We start from the raw sequence: 15,453 nt of genomic DNA on the forward strand, positions 1-15,453 counted from the left end.
TTTAGCACATTTTACTCCTGAACTTATTTAGGCGTGCCATAAATGGGTTGAATACTTATTGACTCAATACATTTCAGCTTTACATGATTAATTTTTACAAATTCGAAAAACATAATTCCTCTGACATTATGGGGTATTATTGTGTGTTGGCCAATGACAACAAATCTAAATGTTAAATTCAGGCTGTAACACAACAAAATGGTAAGTCGTGGGGTGTGAATAATTTCTCAAGGTACTGTAGTTCTAATTGTACCCCAATTCCATTTTGTGTGATTATGAAAGCTCTTGAGGATTTCAGAAATGTATCATTTGTTGTGCTATGTTGGATAGTTGTCGAAAGAGGTTACAGAACACGGAAATGCAAGGTGTCCCACTTTTTTTCCTGAATTTACCTTACTATAGTTCTGCTTGGTGCCATTTGTGTCCAAAAATGAACAGGATAACAGTACTACAAGAACCAGAGCCCTGCCTAACATACATACAGGTGGTCCCTAATGTAAGCTGGATATCCTTCCTTCATTGGAAAAGCCTAGAAGACTGTCCCACTTTGTCCTAGTTTCACCGCTGTCCTATTTTAGCTAGCTACGGTTGGTAAAGCGTGAAACAATTACAGCATTTTGACATTTTATAAGCTTAAAAACATCAAAACACAAATAGCTATGTCACTGATCTTATGGGGTGAGCTTCCTGTTTGAAGTTGTGCTGCCCCCCCTCTGTTACACCAATGAAGTGATGTGGTTTCTCTGCAAGGGCGTAGTAACAAGAAATAAATATCAGTATTAAGCCGTCCCAGTTTATATGATGTCCCACTTTATCTGAATTCACCCTAAATGTCAACAGACAACGGGCGCGTTTGAGCGGATCACTTCTGACGAGTGGTTACGGCCTTTTCAAAGTGTTACATTATAGGGATACAAATTGTCCGACTTGTGCCTACATGTTCATTCATGAACTTCGCAAAAATCATCTGATCAAAGGTCATGAAGTTCGCTGTCACCACCTTTTGTAACAATCTAACCATTATGAAACTTCTATCAGATCAAATAAGCCTCACGTAGCAAATTAGCCATTATATTTCTTGTTGACCATATTTGACACTCATTGACCTCCATTAAAACATTTCTGAATTCATGGGTTTATTTTTCATGGATTCCGGTGGGGTACCCCCACGCAGGGGGTATCAGTGCTGGCAACACTGGCTGCAGTAGCCCATGGGAAGGGGGTCACACTCAGACAATCAGAGGGGACATACTATTGTGACCCTGGTGGCACAAAGAAATCAAAGGTCTGACTGCTCAGAGATGCTTGGGTGTGTTTCAGGGGAAGGGGGTGCATCCAATCTCCATCACCTAGGACTTGACAGTGGTTAATCAAATCTCCCCATTTTTGCCAATTTTGCTCAATCTCGCATGCTTTCTCAAACAGCTGTAACTGTAGAATGTCGTGGAAATTCTAAAGAATCAGGAATGACTTGGATAATTCTTCAAACAATCAAACACTTTAAAGTCTTAACGAGGGAGCAGGTCAATACAACTCACACATACAGGGTGAATCGATTGAGTGCTCGACTAGTACAGAAACGCAAGGCGTTTTATGTAGACACCATAACTGCTTAGTTGGTTGGTTCCACCACTTCCCGGCAGATCAAGACATCCTAAGCTATCTTGTTTTCTTCTTGTGGTCCGATGTATCAGATGTGTGAGGTCAGATGTATCAACTGTGTGAGGTCATAGCGCACAAAGAAGTGATAACGTTAGTTCAGTTACTCCTCTCTGTTCACATATCTCCACACAGCTGTGCCCTTGAAAGATATGAGAAGAACAGGATGAACTGAGACAATGTGGTCACTCTGAGGCCCTTTGTTCAACTTGGTCACACAGCTTAAGACAGGCAGAGTGGAAAAATACCAGCTTCTTCTTAGACAGTGGGAATTTACAGGTTTAAGGCTCATAAAGATCGTGGATAACAAAATTTGCAATTTTTGCCCCGACAATATGCATTCTTAAATCAAGTCCTTTCTTGAGTTGGGCTCTGGGATGTAACAACCATTGAGCATCTGAGCTTAGGGTTGAAAGTGCGGTGGCAGGTAGCCTAGTGGTTAGAGCATTGGACTAATAACTGAAAGGTTGCTAGATTGAATCCCTGAGCTGACAAGGTAAAAATCTGTAGTTCTGCCCCTGAACAAGGCAGTTAACCCACTGTTCCTAGGCTGTCATTGTAAATAAGAATTTGTTCTTAACAGACTTGCCTAGTTAAATAAAAAATGTGGTGGAAAGGGGTTGAGTGTGTATCCAACATCTGTTGCTAGGGGGTAAGGATGCTAGGGACAATATAGGATTAATCACAATTGTTTGCTCAAATAATAATTGCCTGACAAAAATGCAATGGCAATCCTGGTTATAGGAAACAATCCTTTGCATGAACTGTTGACATTATTATGATGGAAATTAAGAGTTTAAAAATAAATAGCTATACATAAAGCAAATTGGGGTGAGAGCATTGGAAATGCTTTTAGAGGTTGATCTGCTTCTGTTCTGTGGGTGGAACTGGATGGGTCCTGGCCTCTCGGGGGGGGGGCTAGGGATCCGGGGGGGGAGGGGACTGGCCTGCCGGTCACTGGGATGACAACCCAACTTGAGATTGGGAGGGGCTTTAGTGGGTGGAATAGTGGAGATATATGGTACAGAAAATACCATGGTACAGCTATATGGACACGCAATCACTATGGTACTTTTTAATGGTAAACTTCGGGATGCTGGCCTTCTGGGCAGTTGCAAAGAAAAAGCCATATCTTATTCTGGCCAATAAAAAGAAAAGATTAAGATGGGCAAAAGAATAGACACTGGACAGAGGAACTCTGCCTAGAAGCCCAGCACAGCATCCCAGAGTCGCCTCTTCACTGTTGACGTTGAGACTGGTGTTTTGCGGGTACTATTTAATGAAGCTGCCAGTTGAGGACTTGTGAGGCATCTCTTTCTTAAACTAGATACTCTAATGTAATTGTCCCCTTTGCACAGTTGTGCACCGGGGCCTCCCACTCCTCTTTCTATTCAAGTTAGAGCCAGTTTGCGCTGTTCTGTGAAGGGAGAAGTACACAGCATTGTACGAGATCTTTAGTTTCTTGGAAATTTCTAGCCTTCATTTCTCAGAACAAGAATAGACTGACGAGTTTCAGAAGAAAGGCTTTGTTTCTGTCCCTTTTGAGCCTGTAATTGAACCCACAAATGCTGATGCCCCAGATACTCAACTAGTCTAAAGAAGGGCAGTTTTATTGCTTCTTGTTAATGATGGAATCTTTGAATAGTTGCATGAAAATCTCACCAATTGGATGGAAAACTAGTTTATGGTTTTGGATTGAATACTGTTTTTGGACAATCCATCATAAAGACACATCTACACAAAAATAGTGACATAAGTGAGCAGTTGATGTCTGTTTTTATTATCAATATGCATCCCTTTATTAAGATTTATTCTAATGGCCCATATAATGCCAAAAACATAGAAACCACAAATTGGGCAAAAAAAGTCATACAGCTTCTTAAGTGTTAAATGTTTTCTCTTAAGGAAAGACGTATCTTTGTCTCTTTGTTCCTAAACGGTACAGGTATATAAAAGGATTTGTTTTCAGATCTCCATACAGTGCTTTAGAGAGGCTCAGAAAAAGTCAACTTACAACACATTAAGAATAAGGGGCACATTTTTTCAAATGTCTCAATGCACACAGCAGTTAAATATTGAACTTATTACTTCCTGTTCCAATTGCTAGAGAACAATTCCAACTAGTTAAGTCAGTTTGGCTTTTTGGTCCATAACAGAACTTGTACAACTATGTTCCCAAATAATTGACCTTATTCAATATCTATCTGAAACATCTGTTTAATGTTAAAACCTTCTATGAAATGTAACATTCTATCTATTTAGAATTTGCATTTAGTTGAAAAGGTGAGCTTAGAATGAATGCAAAAGTAAGATCTACGATGGAATAGAGGAATCTGCTAAATTAAAATGTCCCCATTTCTTTTTAATTTAGAGTAGTGATCAAACATGCACATTGGACTGCAACTATAGAATTCTCCACTTGCAGAGGACTTATGTTTTCAACACAGTGCATTTATACAGAGGAATATTGATTGCTCAGTGCAATTGAACTGCACCCCAATCCTCTTTTCACCAGTCCATTTCTCTAACCACTTCATCACTTAACTAACCAAGACCATTATAAACAGTAGGACTAAACATTTCCATTGAGTCAATTATAAGTGCATGTTGTTGAATGAGTCAGTACAAACAGTGCAGCAGTAGAAGTAGCATCGTCAGTCAAAGTGAATGTTCAAGGCAGGTTGGAAACGAACACAATGGTAACCACCATTTCTTTAAAATAGTTACTAAACAACACAACAGCTAACAGCTAACCCAAACCACCCAAGCTCCACCTCAGCACTCTAAAACCAAGCAGGTGCTTTTGACAGGCTCTTCTCTCTACAACAGGCATAGGTAGATTGTGGCCTTCACATTGGTTGCTTATCATTTTCACAACATATTTATCAATTAATTAAGCTATAATTAGGGCCAGTATGATTTACTTTTCATTTATATTAGAAGTAAAAAAAGTCATGTCTCATGTCAGAGCATTCCAAAAAACAAGGCAATGTCATTTCAGCTGCCTAAACAAAACTTTAACAAAAGCTGAAATAGTACAACATTAAACCCCATTACTCATCTTGCATAGCAAAAAACACCAGTACAATCCCATATTGAAATGTTTTAAACCCTCATCAATTCACAAAGGTAGATAGATTCCTGGATAACAGATGTGGCTGTCATTGGCAGAGTTTTCAAATGAAATCAGTGTTCTTTCTTATTGCACATGTTCCGGCAGGCCCTGCTCTCCACTTAAAGATGTTTGCTCCAGTTTCATTATTCTCCAGTTTTACCGGAATGAGGACAAGCAGACAGCATCTCCCAAGGAATGGCAACTGACTGGAATGGCAAATGACTTCTGCCCAATACTGAAGCAGCAATTCTCCTTGGCCATCAAGTAGTGACCGTTTTCATGGACCATGTTCTGGGGAATTTCACGGCAGAAAAAGGAGCAGTCAAGCATGTGCTAACATGACTACATAAACACTACCGTACAGTCACCTACGTGTCTTCTTTCACCTTGACGAGCACCAAATCTAATGTCCTAACCCTGTGCTTTTACTTTAGGGTTTAAATAGCTGGGTAACAAACAATAATGCATGCAGCCTTGGTTTCAAACATCAGTTCAATAACTGACCGTAAATAACTCCTCTGTGCTGAAACACACAGACCGATGTTCAATGGCAATCATTTGGTAGATTTCACTCCTACATGTAGTTGTTCAGTTCTTGGCATGAATGCTGTGACTGACCAGTGACTGATCATCTAGCCTACCTCTATCTGCAGTCATTGAATAGAGCAATACCAAAAGCCTTTTCAGCACTAATCTCCTTCACTGTTCTTGGTTCAGGTACAATGAATAGACATATGGATATTCACAACGTCACGGTCCTCTCTCCAGATGCGGAGAGGTTTTAGTGTTATGCAGAGGAACCCGTCCTCTTCAGTGTTTTAGTCAAAGTCAGTGGATCCACTTTGGGAGAAGCTGAGCTAAAAACAACACGCTAAGTTATTTCATATAAGTGGTTGGGCTGCAGTCATATACTTAGAAAAACTGAGGAAGCCCTCAGAAATGATGGACCGTTTTACATTTTTGTATTATGCCATTTTGGATGTGATTGTGATCCAAGTTCAGTTGGTGATGAATTTCGAAATATGAGCTTAAAAAAAAAAAAATACAAATAAAATAAAATGCTCATCTGTTATCATTTGGTCAGATAAAACATGTATGTTTGTTCATCCTGGGTTATCCATCCATCAGATCTTAAAGTCAATAGGAAGAGCATATTTCTTCTCTCCATTTTCTCTTCTCTCCATTTGTGTCCAAATCCTAGGAGGACATACAGTGCACTCTGGTATGGAGAATTAAGGGAGGATGTGGGGGTGGTTCAGTGGTTAGTGTTGACTCAAGTCAGGGGTGGGGTTTGACTGAAAGTTAAGGGATACGAAGTTCAGGGGGGTGGGGGGTGGTGTGTGACTGGAAGAGCAGTGTTGGTGACTGTTTGACTGGGCGGGGGTGTGACTGGTAGATCAGTAGTGGTGACTCAGGTTTTGACTGGGGGGGGGGTGTGTTTTGTGTGTCTGTGTGTCTGTGTGTGACTCAGGGTTTGACTGGCTGCGAGAGGGAAGACAGAGGATGACTCAAGGCTCAGCAGGAGGGTCGGTCGGTCCGTTCTTTGGCGGCATGGAGAGGATGCTCTCTGCCTCTTCGTACATCTGAAGAAGAGACAGAGGTCAATAGAAGCCAGTCAACATGTATTGTTATGAATGTGTGCGTTTACCGGGATAAATGGCACGTCCTGGAAGAGCTCCTGGATGAAGCGGCGTGCCGACAGACGGAACATGCAGTGGGCCAGCAGGTAGGACACCTCAGAGTAGAGACAAATGTCATCGAATGCATAGGGGAACTTCTCCTTGATCCTGTCAAGACAACAGACACAGGGATATCAACCTCGGTTTGAGTGTGTGTGTAGTGAAAGGAATGTGTGTGTGTCTTACGTTAGCAGGTTAGTCTCGTGGCCTTTGGTCCCCACAGAGGAGCTGAGGTTGACCACCAGACGCAGGACCTCCTTCCTGAGGAGAACCCTGCCGGCCGGAGCATCCTCTGGGATGGACTTCACTCCTGAGGGGGGAGAGAGACCACAGATAGCCAGGATGGTTAGTCCATTCCTCTTCAACAAACTAAATAACCCTTCGCTTGTGAGAAAAGCATTGTATGAGAGAAAATATATATTTTTAAACACTTACCCAAAACCAGTTCAGTGCTGCGGGTGCTTCCTGGGGAGTCCTGGGACATAGCATCATTGCACCCAGACACCCCTGACAGTTTGGTTTGGGCCATGACCTCCAAGTGATTCTGCACAGGTGGACTGCACCACTCCGAGAAAGGGTGGTCTTCCGTCAAGTCTGAGGGAGAAAGGAGAATTCAATTAAGTTGTTTATTGGTTGCAGACTGCTAATATAATAAGTAAAAAGATTACAAGGAAGCAAAAACACAAATTGATAAACAGCACAATGTTCTATATACACACTGAACAAAAATATAAACGCAACATACAACAATTTCAAGAATTTTTCTCTGAGTTACAGTTCATATGAGGAAATAAGTGTAATTTATTTCAATAAGCCCTCATCTATGGATTTCACAAGACTGGGAATAACCGCTCGCCCACACAACGCCCTGTTGGATCTACTGACATATTCTCTAAAACAACGTTGGAGGTCACATACGGTCGAGAAATTAACATTTCATTCTCTGCCAACAGCTCTGGTGGACATTGCTGCAGTCAGCATGCCGAGTGCATCTGCGGCATTGTGTTGTGTGGCAAAACAGCACATTTTAGAGTAGCCTTTTATTGTCCCCAGCATAAAGGGCACCTGTGTAATGATCATGCTGTTTAATCAGCTTCTTGATATGCCACATGTCAGATGGATGATCTTGGCAAAGAAGAAATTCTCACTAACAGGGATGTAAACAAATTTGTGCACAAGATTTGAGAGGAATAAGCTTTTTGTGCCTATGGAACATTTCTGGGATCTTTTATTTCAGCTCATGAAACCAACACTTTACATGTTGTGTTGATATTTTTGTTCAGTACAAATATAATGTATCTGCAGCTGACCTGGGTGGCTGTCGGATGCGCTGAAGCCAAGCACAGTCAGCCCAGTGCAGTAGAGGCAGTTATCGTCGTTGTGTTCCTGTAGACCAGTCTCCTCTGAGCCCAGTAGCTGCTGCTGCTCTGCACGGCTCACCCCCATCAGCTCTGTGATGCTCAGCTGGGAGCGGAGCACAGCATGCCGGGAGTGAGGGCTGGGACCTGGGGGAAGGAGCACACACACACCCACACGATCATACATTTACCCTTTTTATTCAAGCCTGTTGGTCCTGAGCGGGCCTCTTATCTCAAGCAGAGCCATGATGCCCCCCCGTGCTAAGCTCAGTGCTATACAACTCCTTACTGAAGGAAAGAGATTGTGTTGACCCTGGGCTATTTCTTACCATCTGAGTCTCCAGAGAAGAATTTGGCAGATCTGTCCTCAGAGGGCGGGCTGGTTCTCTTCTGGAAATACGGTGTTTCTTTTATCTAGGAAACAAATGATACTACAGTTAGCAACACACACAGCTTTATCCTTAAATATATAAACAACCTCCATTTCTTTGGTAAAATATCTAGAGTAAAAGTTAAATTGACAGATGAGGGGGCAGAGTGGGATGAGATGGGGAGTGGAGTGGGCCAGAGGGTTCAGTGCATCTGGGTTCAGAGAGAGGGGTCAAACGATGGTCACTACCTGGAACATGTTGTTGATGTCCACAGGCAGTGCCAGGCCGATGAAGTCATCAGAGCTGCCATAGGTGGCACTGGACACCATGGATCTCACTGAGGAGGACCGCTGTAGAGTTGTCTGGCTGATGGGGCTCAGCAGATCCTCCTTATCCAGAGAGGCAAAACTCAGAGCCTTCAGGAACCTAGAGATGGAGAGAGAGGGATACAGTGAGTTAGGAGGCAGGACAGGTAGTGTGATGGGGTGGGGAGAAAGCGAGATCAAGACTGAGTAAAAGAGACAAGACTGTACTTAAAGAACAACGCAAACATGAGGTAGGTTTGACTTGACTTTCTACATGCAATCAGCAGTTGGTTGCCTCAGTCAGGGACATGGGTCAGGAAAAAAAGGAGGGCTAGACTTCCCACACCATAATATAGATTAACATTTAGGATGTAGGAACAGCGGAGTCACATCTACTCAAATGACCACAGCAGGGCTCAGAAGGGCCTAGGGTTACAACATTTCTGTAACTTACCCAAAATTCACAGGATTTCTGGAAAACCTGTGAATTTTGGGGAAGTTACTGGAATCTTGCTACCATAGAAGGGGCACAATAAAGTTGATGCCAAGGGTGGACATGGGGGACGGGGTGTTGCAGCTTAGCGCTTCCTCTATGGTGTCAAATAAGGAACATCCAATAAAGGAGAGGGAGGGAGGGGTGAGCTAACGCCTGTTAAGATGTCTGTCCACGCACCGTGGAAGGAGGGCTCTGACAGGCCTGCGACTGGACCCAGCTGGCCCACCGTGACCCAAACAGCCAAACCTTTTAACTGAGCACCTACTGAAAAAGGGACCATCAGAAACAGCACACACACAGCATGTTACTCCCATTGGGGGAGGGCTGCTGAGGGCTGAAGAGACACCACTTTACCAAAGATCTGTCATCAGATACAGTTGTTTAACATGATTCGGATACAGTTGTTTAAGAACATGATTCCGGTGATGGGATGTTATGTCTACTGAGGGAGTGGACCAAAAAAAATGGAATTACTCATTATTTTGGTTTCAACAAAGCTCCTGGTACATTTCAGCAGATTCCAGAAGTAATTGGAACATTCATTCAAGCCAAAGCAGAGGTCAAACTGTTGATCTTGTCATGAGAGAGACGGGAGTATTCCGAGAAGTAGTATTAGTCGTGGTAGATTCTAGGAAAATAGTTCCTAAGGGAGTGTGTGTGTGTGTGGTCAATTTGAGGGGGACTGAGTGAGTGGAGCCATATGTTCGAATGTGTGTAGGTGTATTTATCAGGGATGCAAACTGCTGAAGGGCCCAAAAATGTGACACTTTTTTCTCCCACTGAAACATGCAAAAAAAAATCCCTGCAAGGGAGAAATGCAGGTTTTAACTAATTAAAACAAAGAATATGATCTACATGATCAGTCTCTGTGTGTAAAATAAAAAGTGGTTAATATGAACCTAACTCACAGGTGAAAAATGTAAAGAAAGCAATCCAATGTTGTTGCCTAGACTTTAGTGCAAATGAAAAAAACAATACACTAATATTGCAGTTAGAGCCTTTATAATAGAACGCTTGTGACCACACACATACAGTTGAAGTCGGAAGTTTACATACACTTAGGTTGGAGTCATTAAAACACGATTTTCAACCACTCCACAAATTTGTTGTTAACAAACTATAGTTTTGGCAAGTCGGTTAGGACATCTACTTTGTGCATGACACAAGTAATTTTTCCAACAATTGTTTACAGACAGATTATTTCACTGTATCACAATTCCACTGGGTCAGAAGTGTATATACACAAAGTTGACTGTGCCTTTAAACAGCTTGGAAAATTCCAGAAAATTATGTCATGGCTTTAGAAGCTTCTGAGGCTAATTGACATCATTTGAGTCAATTGGGGGTGAAACTTTGCATGTATTCACACTCAGTGCCTCTTTGCTTGACATTATGGGAAAATCAAAACAAATCAGCCAAGACCAAGATTGTAGACCTCCACAAGTCTGGTTCATGCTTGGGAGCAATTTCCAAACGCCTTAAGGTACCACGTTCATCTGTACAAACAATAGTACGCAAGTATAAACACCATGGGACCACGCAGCCGTCATACCGCTCAGGAAGGAGACGTGTTCTGTCTCCTAGAGATGAACATACTTTGGTGCGAAAAGTGCAAATCAATCCCAGAACAACAGCCAAGGACCTTGTGAAGATGCTGGAGGAAACAGGTACAAAAGTATCTATATCCACAGTAAAACGAATCCTACATCGACATAACCTGAAAGGCCGCTCAGCAAGGAAGAATCCACTGCTCCAAAACCGCCATAAAAAAGCCAGACTACAGTTTGCAACTGCACATGGGGACAAAGATCGTACTTTTTGGAGAAATGTCCTCTGGTCTGATGAAACAAAAATATAACTGTTTGGCCATAATGACCATCGTTATGTTTGGAGGAAAAAGGGGGAGGCTTGCAAGCCGAAGAACACCATCCCAACCGTGAAGCATGGGGGTGGCACCATCATGTTGTGGGGGTGCTTGTCTGCAGGAGGGACTGGTGCACTTCACAAAATAGATGGCATCATGAGGATGGAAAATGATGTGGATATATTGAAGCAACATCTCAAGACATCAGTCAGGAAGTTAAAGCTTGGTTGCAAATGGGTCTTCCAAATGGACAATGACCCCAAGCATACCTCCAAAGTTGTGGCAAAATGGCTTAAGGACAACAAAGTCAAGGTATTGGAGTGGCCATCACAAAGCCCTGACCTCAATCCCATAGAAAAGTTGTGGGAAGAACTGAAAAAGCGTGTGTGAGCAAGGAGGCCTAGAAACCTTCAACTGTAAATATTGCACTTATATTGGAAAAAAACATCTTAAGAAATAGAATGAAACAAACAGGCATTCTATTTTTGCTCTGTTATCGTGGCCACTATAGACATCAATCAAGTGCACAAGGCTACATGTGTGCAAAAATAACGTTCACTGAGTAAAAACAAGTATAATTCCCCCCTCACTTACACACACCTGTAACTGTCAAGTTCAACACAACATCTTTGGGCTACACGGCACATTATTACATTGTACACGTTCTGCCTGTGGACATCTGTTCTACAATGTGTCAGCAAAAGTGAGAAAGAGGGAAAGTGTGTGGTGTTCCTTTCACCTCCATAGTGGCATCCAGCTTAAGACAGGCCCAGCTCCACTTAATTCCTGAATTCACTTGTTAAACAAGCAACGCCTCATTTTCACCTAATTCTCTCATAACGTTCGCTGTCTGACTTTATTAGCAAGCTAATTTTCACACCATAAACTCAATTACTTGAACAGATAAGTTGGCTAATGTTGCTCAACATTTCTCTGGCTAGCTAATGAGAATTCGATCCAGCTAACAAGATACTTAACAATGGTAACGTTTATACTTGTTCCATCACACTTTCTCCCTCACCTCAAACTTTCGAAATGCCAGTAGTTTTTCCGGCTACAGGTCATGAAGTAATGCTTCAGCACCTTCTCCGTGGTCAGGCTCCTCACCTAACGTTACCTCTTCGTTATCGCTGCTGTAACTGGCAAGCTGCCTTTCCAGAGCATGCGCTGATGCTGTAACTAGTCAATTGGTTGTCTCTTCTTTCTTCAGTCGCGTGCTGCGCTGCATTCTGTTGATATGTAAACGATTGGCTGAGCCTTGGATGCAGCAGCCAGTATTGCTCCAAGCGCGCATCACTCGTTCTCTTACAGCCAGTACTGATCCAAACCTCCCCCCATCCAAACTTTTCTCATCGGATCTACACGAATCACTTAGGTCACTTATTTTGGATTCAAAACGGGGAAATTCGCCATAAGGTGACAAGTTTGCATCCCTGATTTATGTGTATGTGCGTGTCTGTTACCTCCTTGGGGTGAGTCTGGAGTCCAGGCTGCCAGTCTTCATGTTGATGGTATCGGTGAAGAGCATGTCTTTGACTGGGGAAGCCAGAGCCTCGCTGTGGGACAGGGACGAGTGGATCCTCTGCTGCTGCAGCCTCTTCAGCGTAGCGTAGCCCAGCGCGTCACGCTGACTGGCGTACGTGTCACGACAACTTGCGTACTTCAGCGTGGCGTAGCCCAGCGCGTCCCGGGAGTTGGAGTACATGAGGCTGCAGTCCGTTAGGCCGCTCAGGGTGGTCAACGAGGGCGACTTGAGGGACTGGGCGCGGCGGGGAAGGGTGTGGGAGGAGCCAGGGGGCACAAGGGAGGCAGAACTGGATTTGGACAGGGAGGAGAGGTGGGCGGTGTGGGGCTGGGCGGTGTGGGGCTGGGGGGTGAGGGAGGTCAGGGTCTGGATGGTCTGGGCGCTGATCACACTGTTGAGGCTGACACCGTCCGTGTCGATGGTGGAGGGCAGGGTCTCCCTGGAGGGGCTGGAGCTCATAGAGCTGATGCCGCTGGTGGTCGTGTCCGTGTTGAAGCTCTGACTGCGCGATTTAAACTGAGCCCCCCCGCCATACCCGACTAGGCGCTCCCGGCTAGCCTGCTCTCTCTGGTTCTCACCCACCCCTGACCCTCCTACCGCCACTGACCGGCCTGGCAACCTCCCCTCCCCAATGCTGGGGGTGCTGCCCCGGTTCTCAGATGCCTTGCTGCCCACAAAGGAAGTTTCTAGGTTGACAGAGGGGCTTTTGGGCAGGTGGCTGTCATTATAGATTGGGAAGACGTCTGAAGATCCAAAGGTGTAGCTGGGCTCGGTGACGGTGCGTTTGCGCCCCTGTTGCCCCTCCACCCCTCCTCTGCGGCCCCTGGGAATGCCCTTGGGGTCGCTGTTGCTGCGGAGCTTCTTCCCAGACAGCGACAGGGAGTGGAGGAGGCGGTTGCGGAAGCGGCTGGAGGCCAGGAGGGTGAAGGGGCTGCGGTCTTTGTACTTGGGTCTCATGTACATAGGAGGATCGTCCGACAGGTCACAGTTCTCCAGCCTCTCATCGTCCATGATGTACATACCTGGAAGTGACCATTCACGGTTAATCAAATCAAATTGTATTTGTCACATGCACCGAATATAACAGGTGTAGGCCTTACCGTGAAATGCTTACAAGCAGTTAACCAACAATGCAGTTAAGAAAAAAAGGGTTAAGAAAGTATTTATTAAAATAATAAGAATATATATTTTAAATAAAATGTACTTGATATTTTGGGGTAAACATTTGGAGATAAATGAATTATAACTAGTTGTACAATGATGACTAGAGACTTACTGGGCTGTGTGGAGTCACTCTCACTGTTGTGCATGGAGCTGGTGGAGTCAGAGGCGAGGCTGAGGCTGGAGGGGACAGAGGACAGCAGGCTGGGGGGGTTGGGGTGGGGCTCCATGTCATCAGGGACAACGGGCCACAACGTCCGGCGGCTGTGTCTCACAGCGTCCCAGCCGTGCTGCTTCAGCATGTCACAGCCCTGACGCGTCTTCGAGATCAGCCCCAACACGTACAGACAGGTCCTACACAGAGTCAGACATTACAGAAAGGTCCTGGACAGAGAGTATTCTTATGGGACAGCACAAGCATGTTGCTTCACTAGAAGCACCTTCAATATGAGAGTTTCACATATGAATACGTCTTACCCTCTGACGGAGAGAACCTCACAGTGCAGAGCCAGAACCACTATGTCAGGGATCACCCCTTCCTCTTGCAGGAGGTTCAACCCCCAGTTTGACGAACCTATGTTACCCTGGAAGCAAACCGTTTAAAAACATTAATTCTCATGTTATTAGGAAAACGATTTCACGGGCGAATCATGTCAATAATTGGCACATAATTGTGGAACTCCTCAGATGAAAATAGATGTGGTAGTTAGTCATTCTTAATTATACTGACCAAGGCCCAAAGTGCTGCCTTAAGCTGTTTAATGCCCTCCCACTTGTCCAGCATCGGGGAGCGAACAGTGTAGCTTAGGTCAGGAACCACATTCTAAAGAGAAAGTAAGAAACTAAAATAGTATTAAACGCATTATGCCTGTAGGCCTAATTGCTACTTGACCAGTGTAATAGTGGGTGGTTCAACTAGCTGCAGTTACCTGGACTTCCAGTAGATGGCAGCCTGTCTTGTCATGGACAAGCTGGCCATACAGATGCACAGGAAGATAAACATTTGGCCTCTGTAACCTTTGGTTGCTTCGACGTACATAGTTGTCTCCGTCGACAGGTTTACGGTACGTGGTGAGAGCCTCGTTCAGCTGCTCCTCGATCATGTCCACATATTTCAGGTTATACTCCTACAAAACATACGAAGACATAAAAACTCGACCAGGTTTTGATGCTCTCATGCGACAGCCAAAAGATGCAACTCATCATTTATTACATTGTTTGCTGGAGTATGAATGTACCTTCTGCCATTTCTCTAGCTGCTTGGTGACGTAGCCCCTCTCATTGAGGTAGGAGAAGCCCTTTGGAATGGACAAGAACCTGGAGATAAGAATGACAGAGGTTAGAGACAAAAGGACCTAATACAGACTACAAATAGCAGCAGCGTTTTCTCCCAGCAGCTTACCGTAGCAGCAGCAGGACCCCCTTGTCCCCCAGGTGTGTGAGAGCTGGCTTCATCTGGATCAGAGCATGGAGGTTTGCCTGAGGAACAACAAAAAAACACATCTCAGCTAACACACTACCGGAGTCAAAAACTACTGGATTAAACTAAATTACAGACGGTAAAGTACAGCAGTGACCAGGGATGACATAGCAAGACACCGCAACAGAAACTCAGGTCCCTCATTCCTCACCTTGTCCTCGCAGGCCTCATCCAGTATGTCCAGCGCCTCCATGGAGATACTCTTGTTGCGGTCGTGGAGCTGGGTGACCAGGAGCTCGATGCCCCAATTACTGAAGAACTCCACGTTGGCGCGCAGCAGCACCCGCAGGTGTTTAGTGGCATACAACCTGCAGTTCTGTGGTACACCAACAGAGGGCAGAAGAGGACAGGCTAGAGACAAAGACAGTATGAAGATCGACTAAAACTGCTTCTTCAATAGAAATCCCCCATCACACTTGTTGCCGATGTCACGGCGACGT

The 15,453-nt window shown here is 44.4% G+C and overlaps 1 protein-coding gene across 3 annotated transcripts in view; it reads right to left on the reverse strand.

Annotated features, from left to right (window-relative positions):
* Positions 1 to 3,416: 3,416 nt before the first annotated feature.
* Positions 3,417 to 15,453, reverse strand: part of LOC106563815 (rapamycin-insensitive companion of mTOR) — a 26,081-nt gene continuing 14,044 nt past the window's right edge. For all 3 annotated transcript variants that reach the window (XM_014129707.2, XM_014129720.2, XM_014129714.2), the window contains exons 23-37: positions 15,165 to 15,329; positions 14,936 to 15,012; positions 14,772 to 14,850; positions 14,463 to 14,660; positions 14,264 to 14,356; positions 14,011 to 14,117; positions 13,649 to 13,887; positions 12,311 to 13,394; positions 8,431 to 8,608; positions 8,141 to 8,225; positions 7,764 to 7,958; positions 6,889 to 7,047; positions 6,640 to 6,763; positions 6,423 to 6,561; positions 3,417 to 6,357 (exon numbers count right to left, since the gene is read on the reverse strand). In XM_014129707.2, coding sequence (XP_013985182.2) covers positions 6,283 to 6,357; positions 6,423 to 6,561; positions 6,640 to 6,763; positions 6,889 to 7,047; positions 7,764 to 7,958; positions 8,141 to 8,225; positions 8,431 to 8,608; positions 12,311 to 13,394; positions 13,649 to 13,887; positions 14,011 to 14,117; positions 14,264 to 14,356; positions 14,463 to 14,660; positions 14,772 to 14,850; positions 14,936 to 15,012; positions 15,165 to 15,329 — 2,997 coding nt within the window. In that variant the 3' untranslated portion in view covers positions 3,417 to 6,282. The remainder of the gene's footprint in view (positions 6,358 to 6,422; positions 6,562 to 6,639; positions 6,764 to 6,888; positions 7,048 to 7,763; positions 7,959 to 8,140; positions 8,226 to 8,430; positions 8,609 to 12,310; positions 13,395 to 13,648; positions 13,888 to 14,010; positions 14,118 to 14,263; positions 14,357 to 14,462; positions 14,661 to 14,771; positions 14,851 to 14,935; positions 15,013 to 15,164; positions 15,330 to 15,453) is intronic.

This window comes from Salmo salar, chromosome ssa01 (genome assembly GCF_905237065.1).
Source record: "Salmo salar chromosome ssa01, Ssal_v3.1, whole genome shotgun sequence".
Classification (NCBI taxonomy): Eukaryota; Metazoa; Chordata; class Actinopteri; order Salmoniformes; family Salmonidae; genus Salmo; species Salmo salar.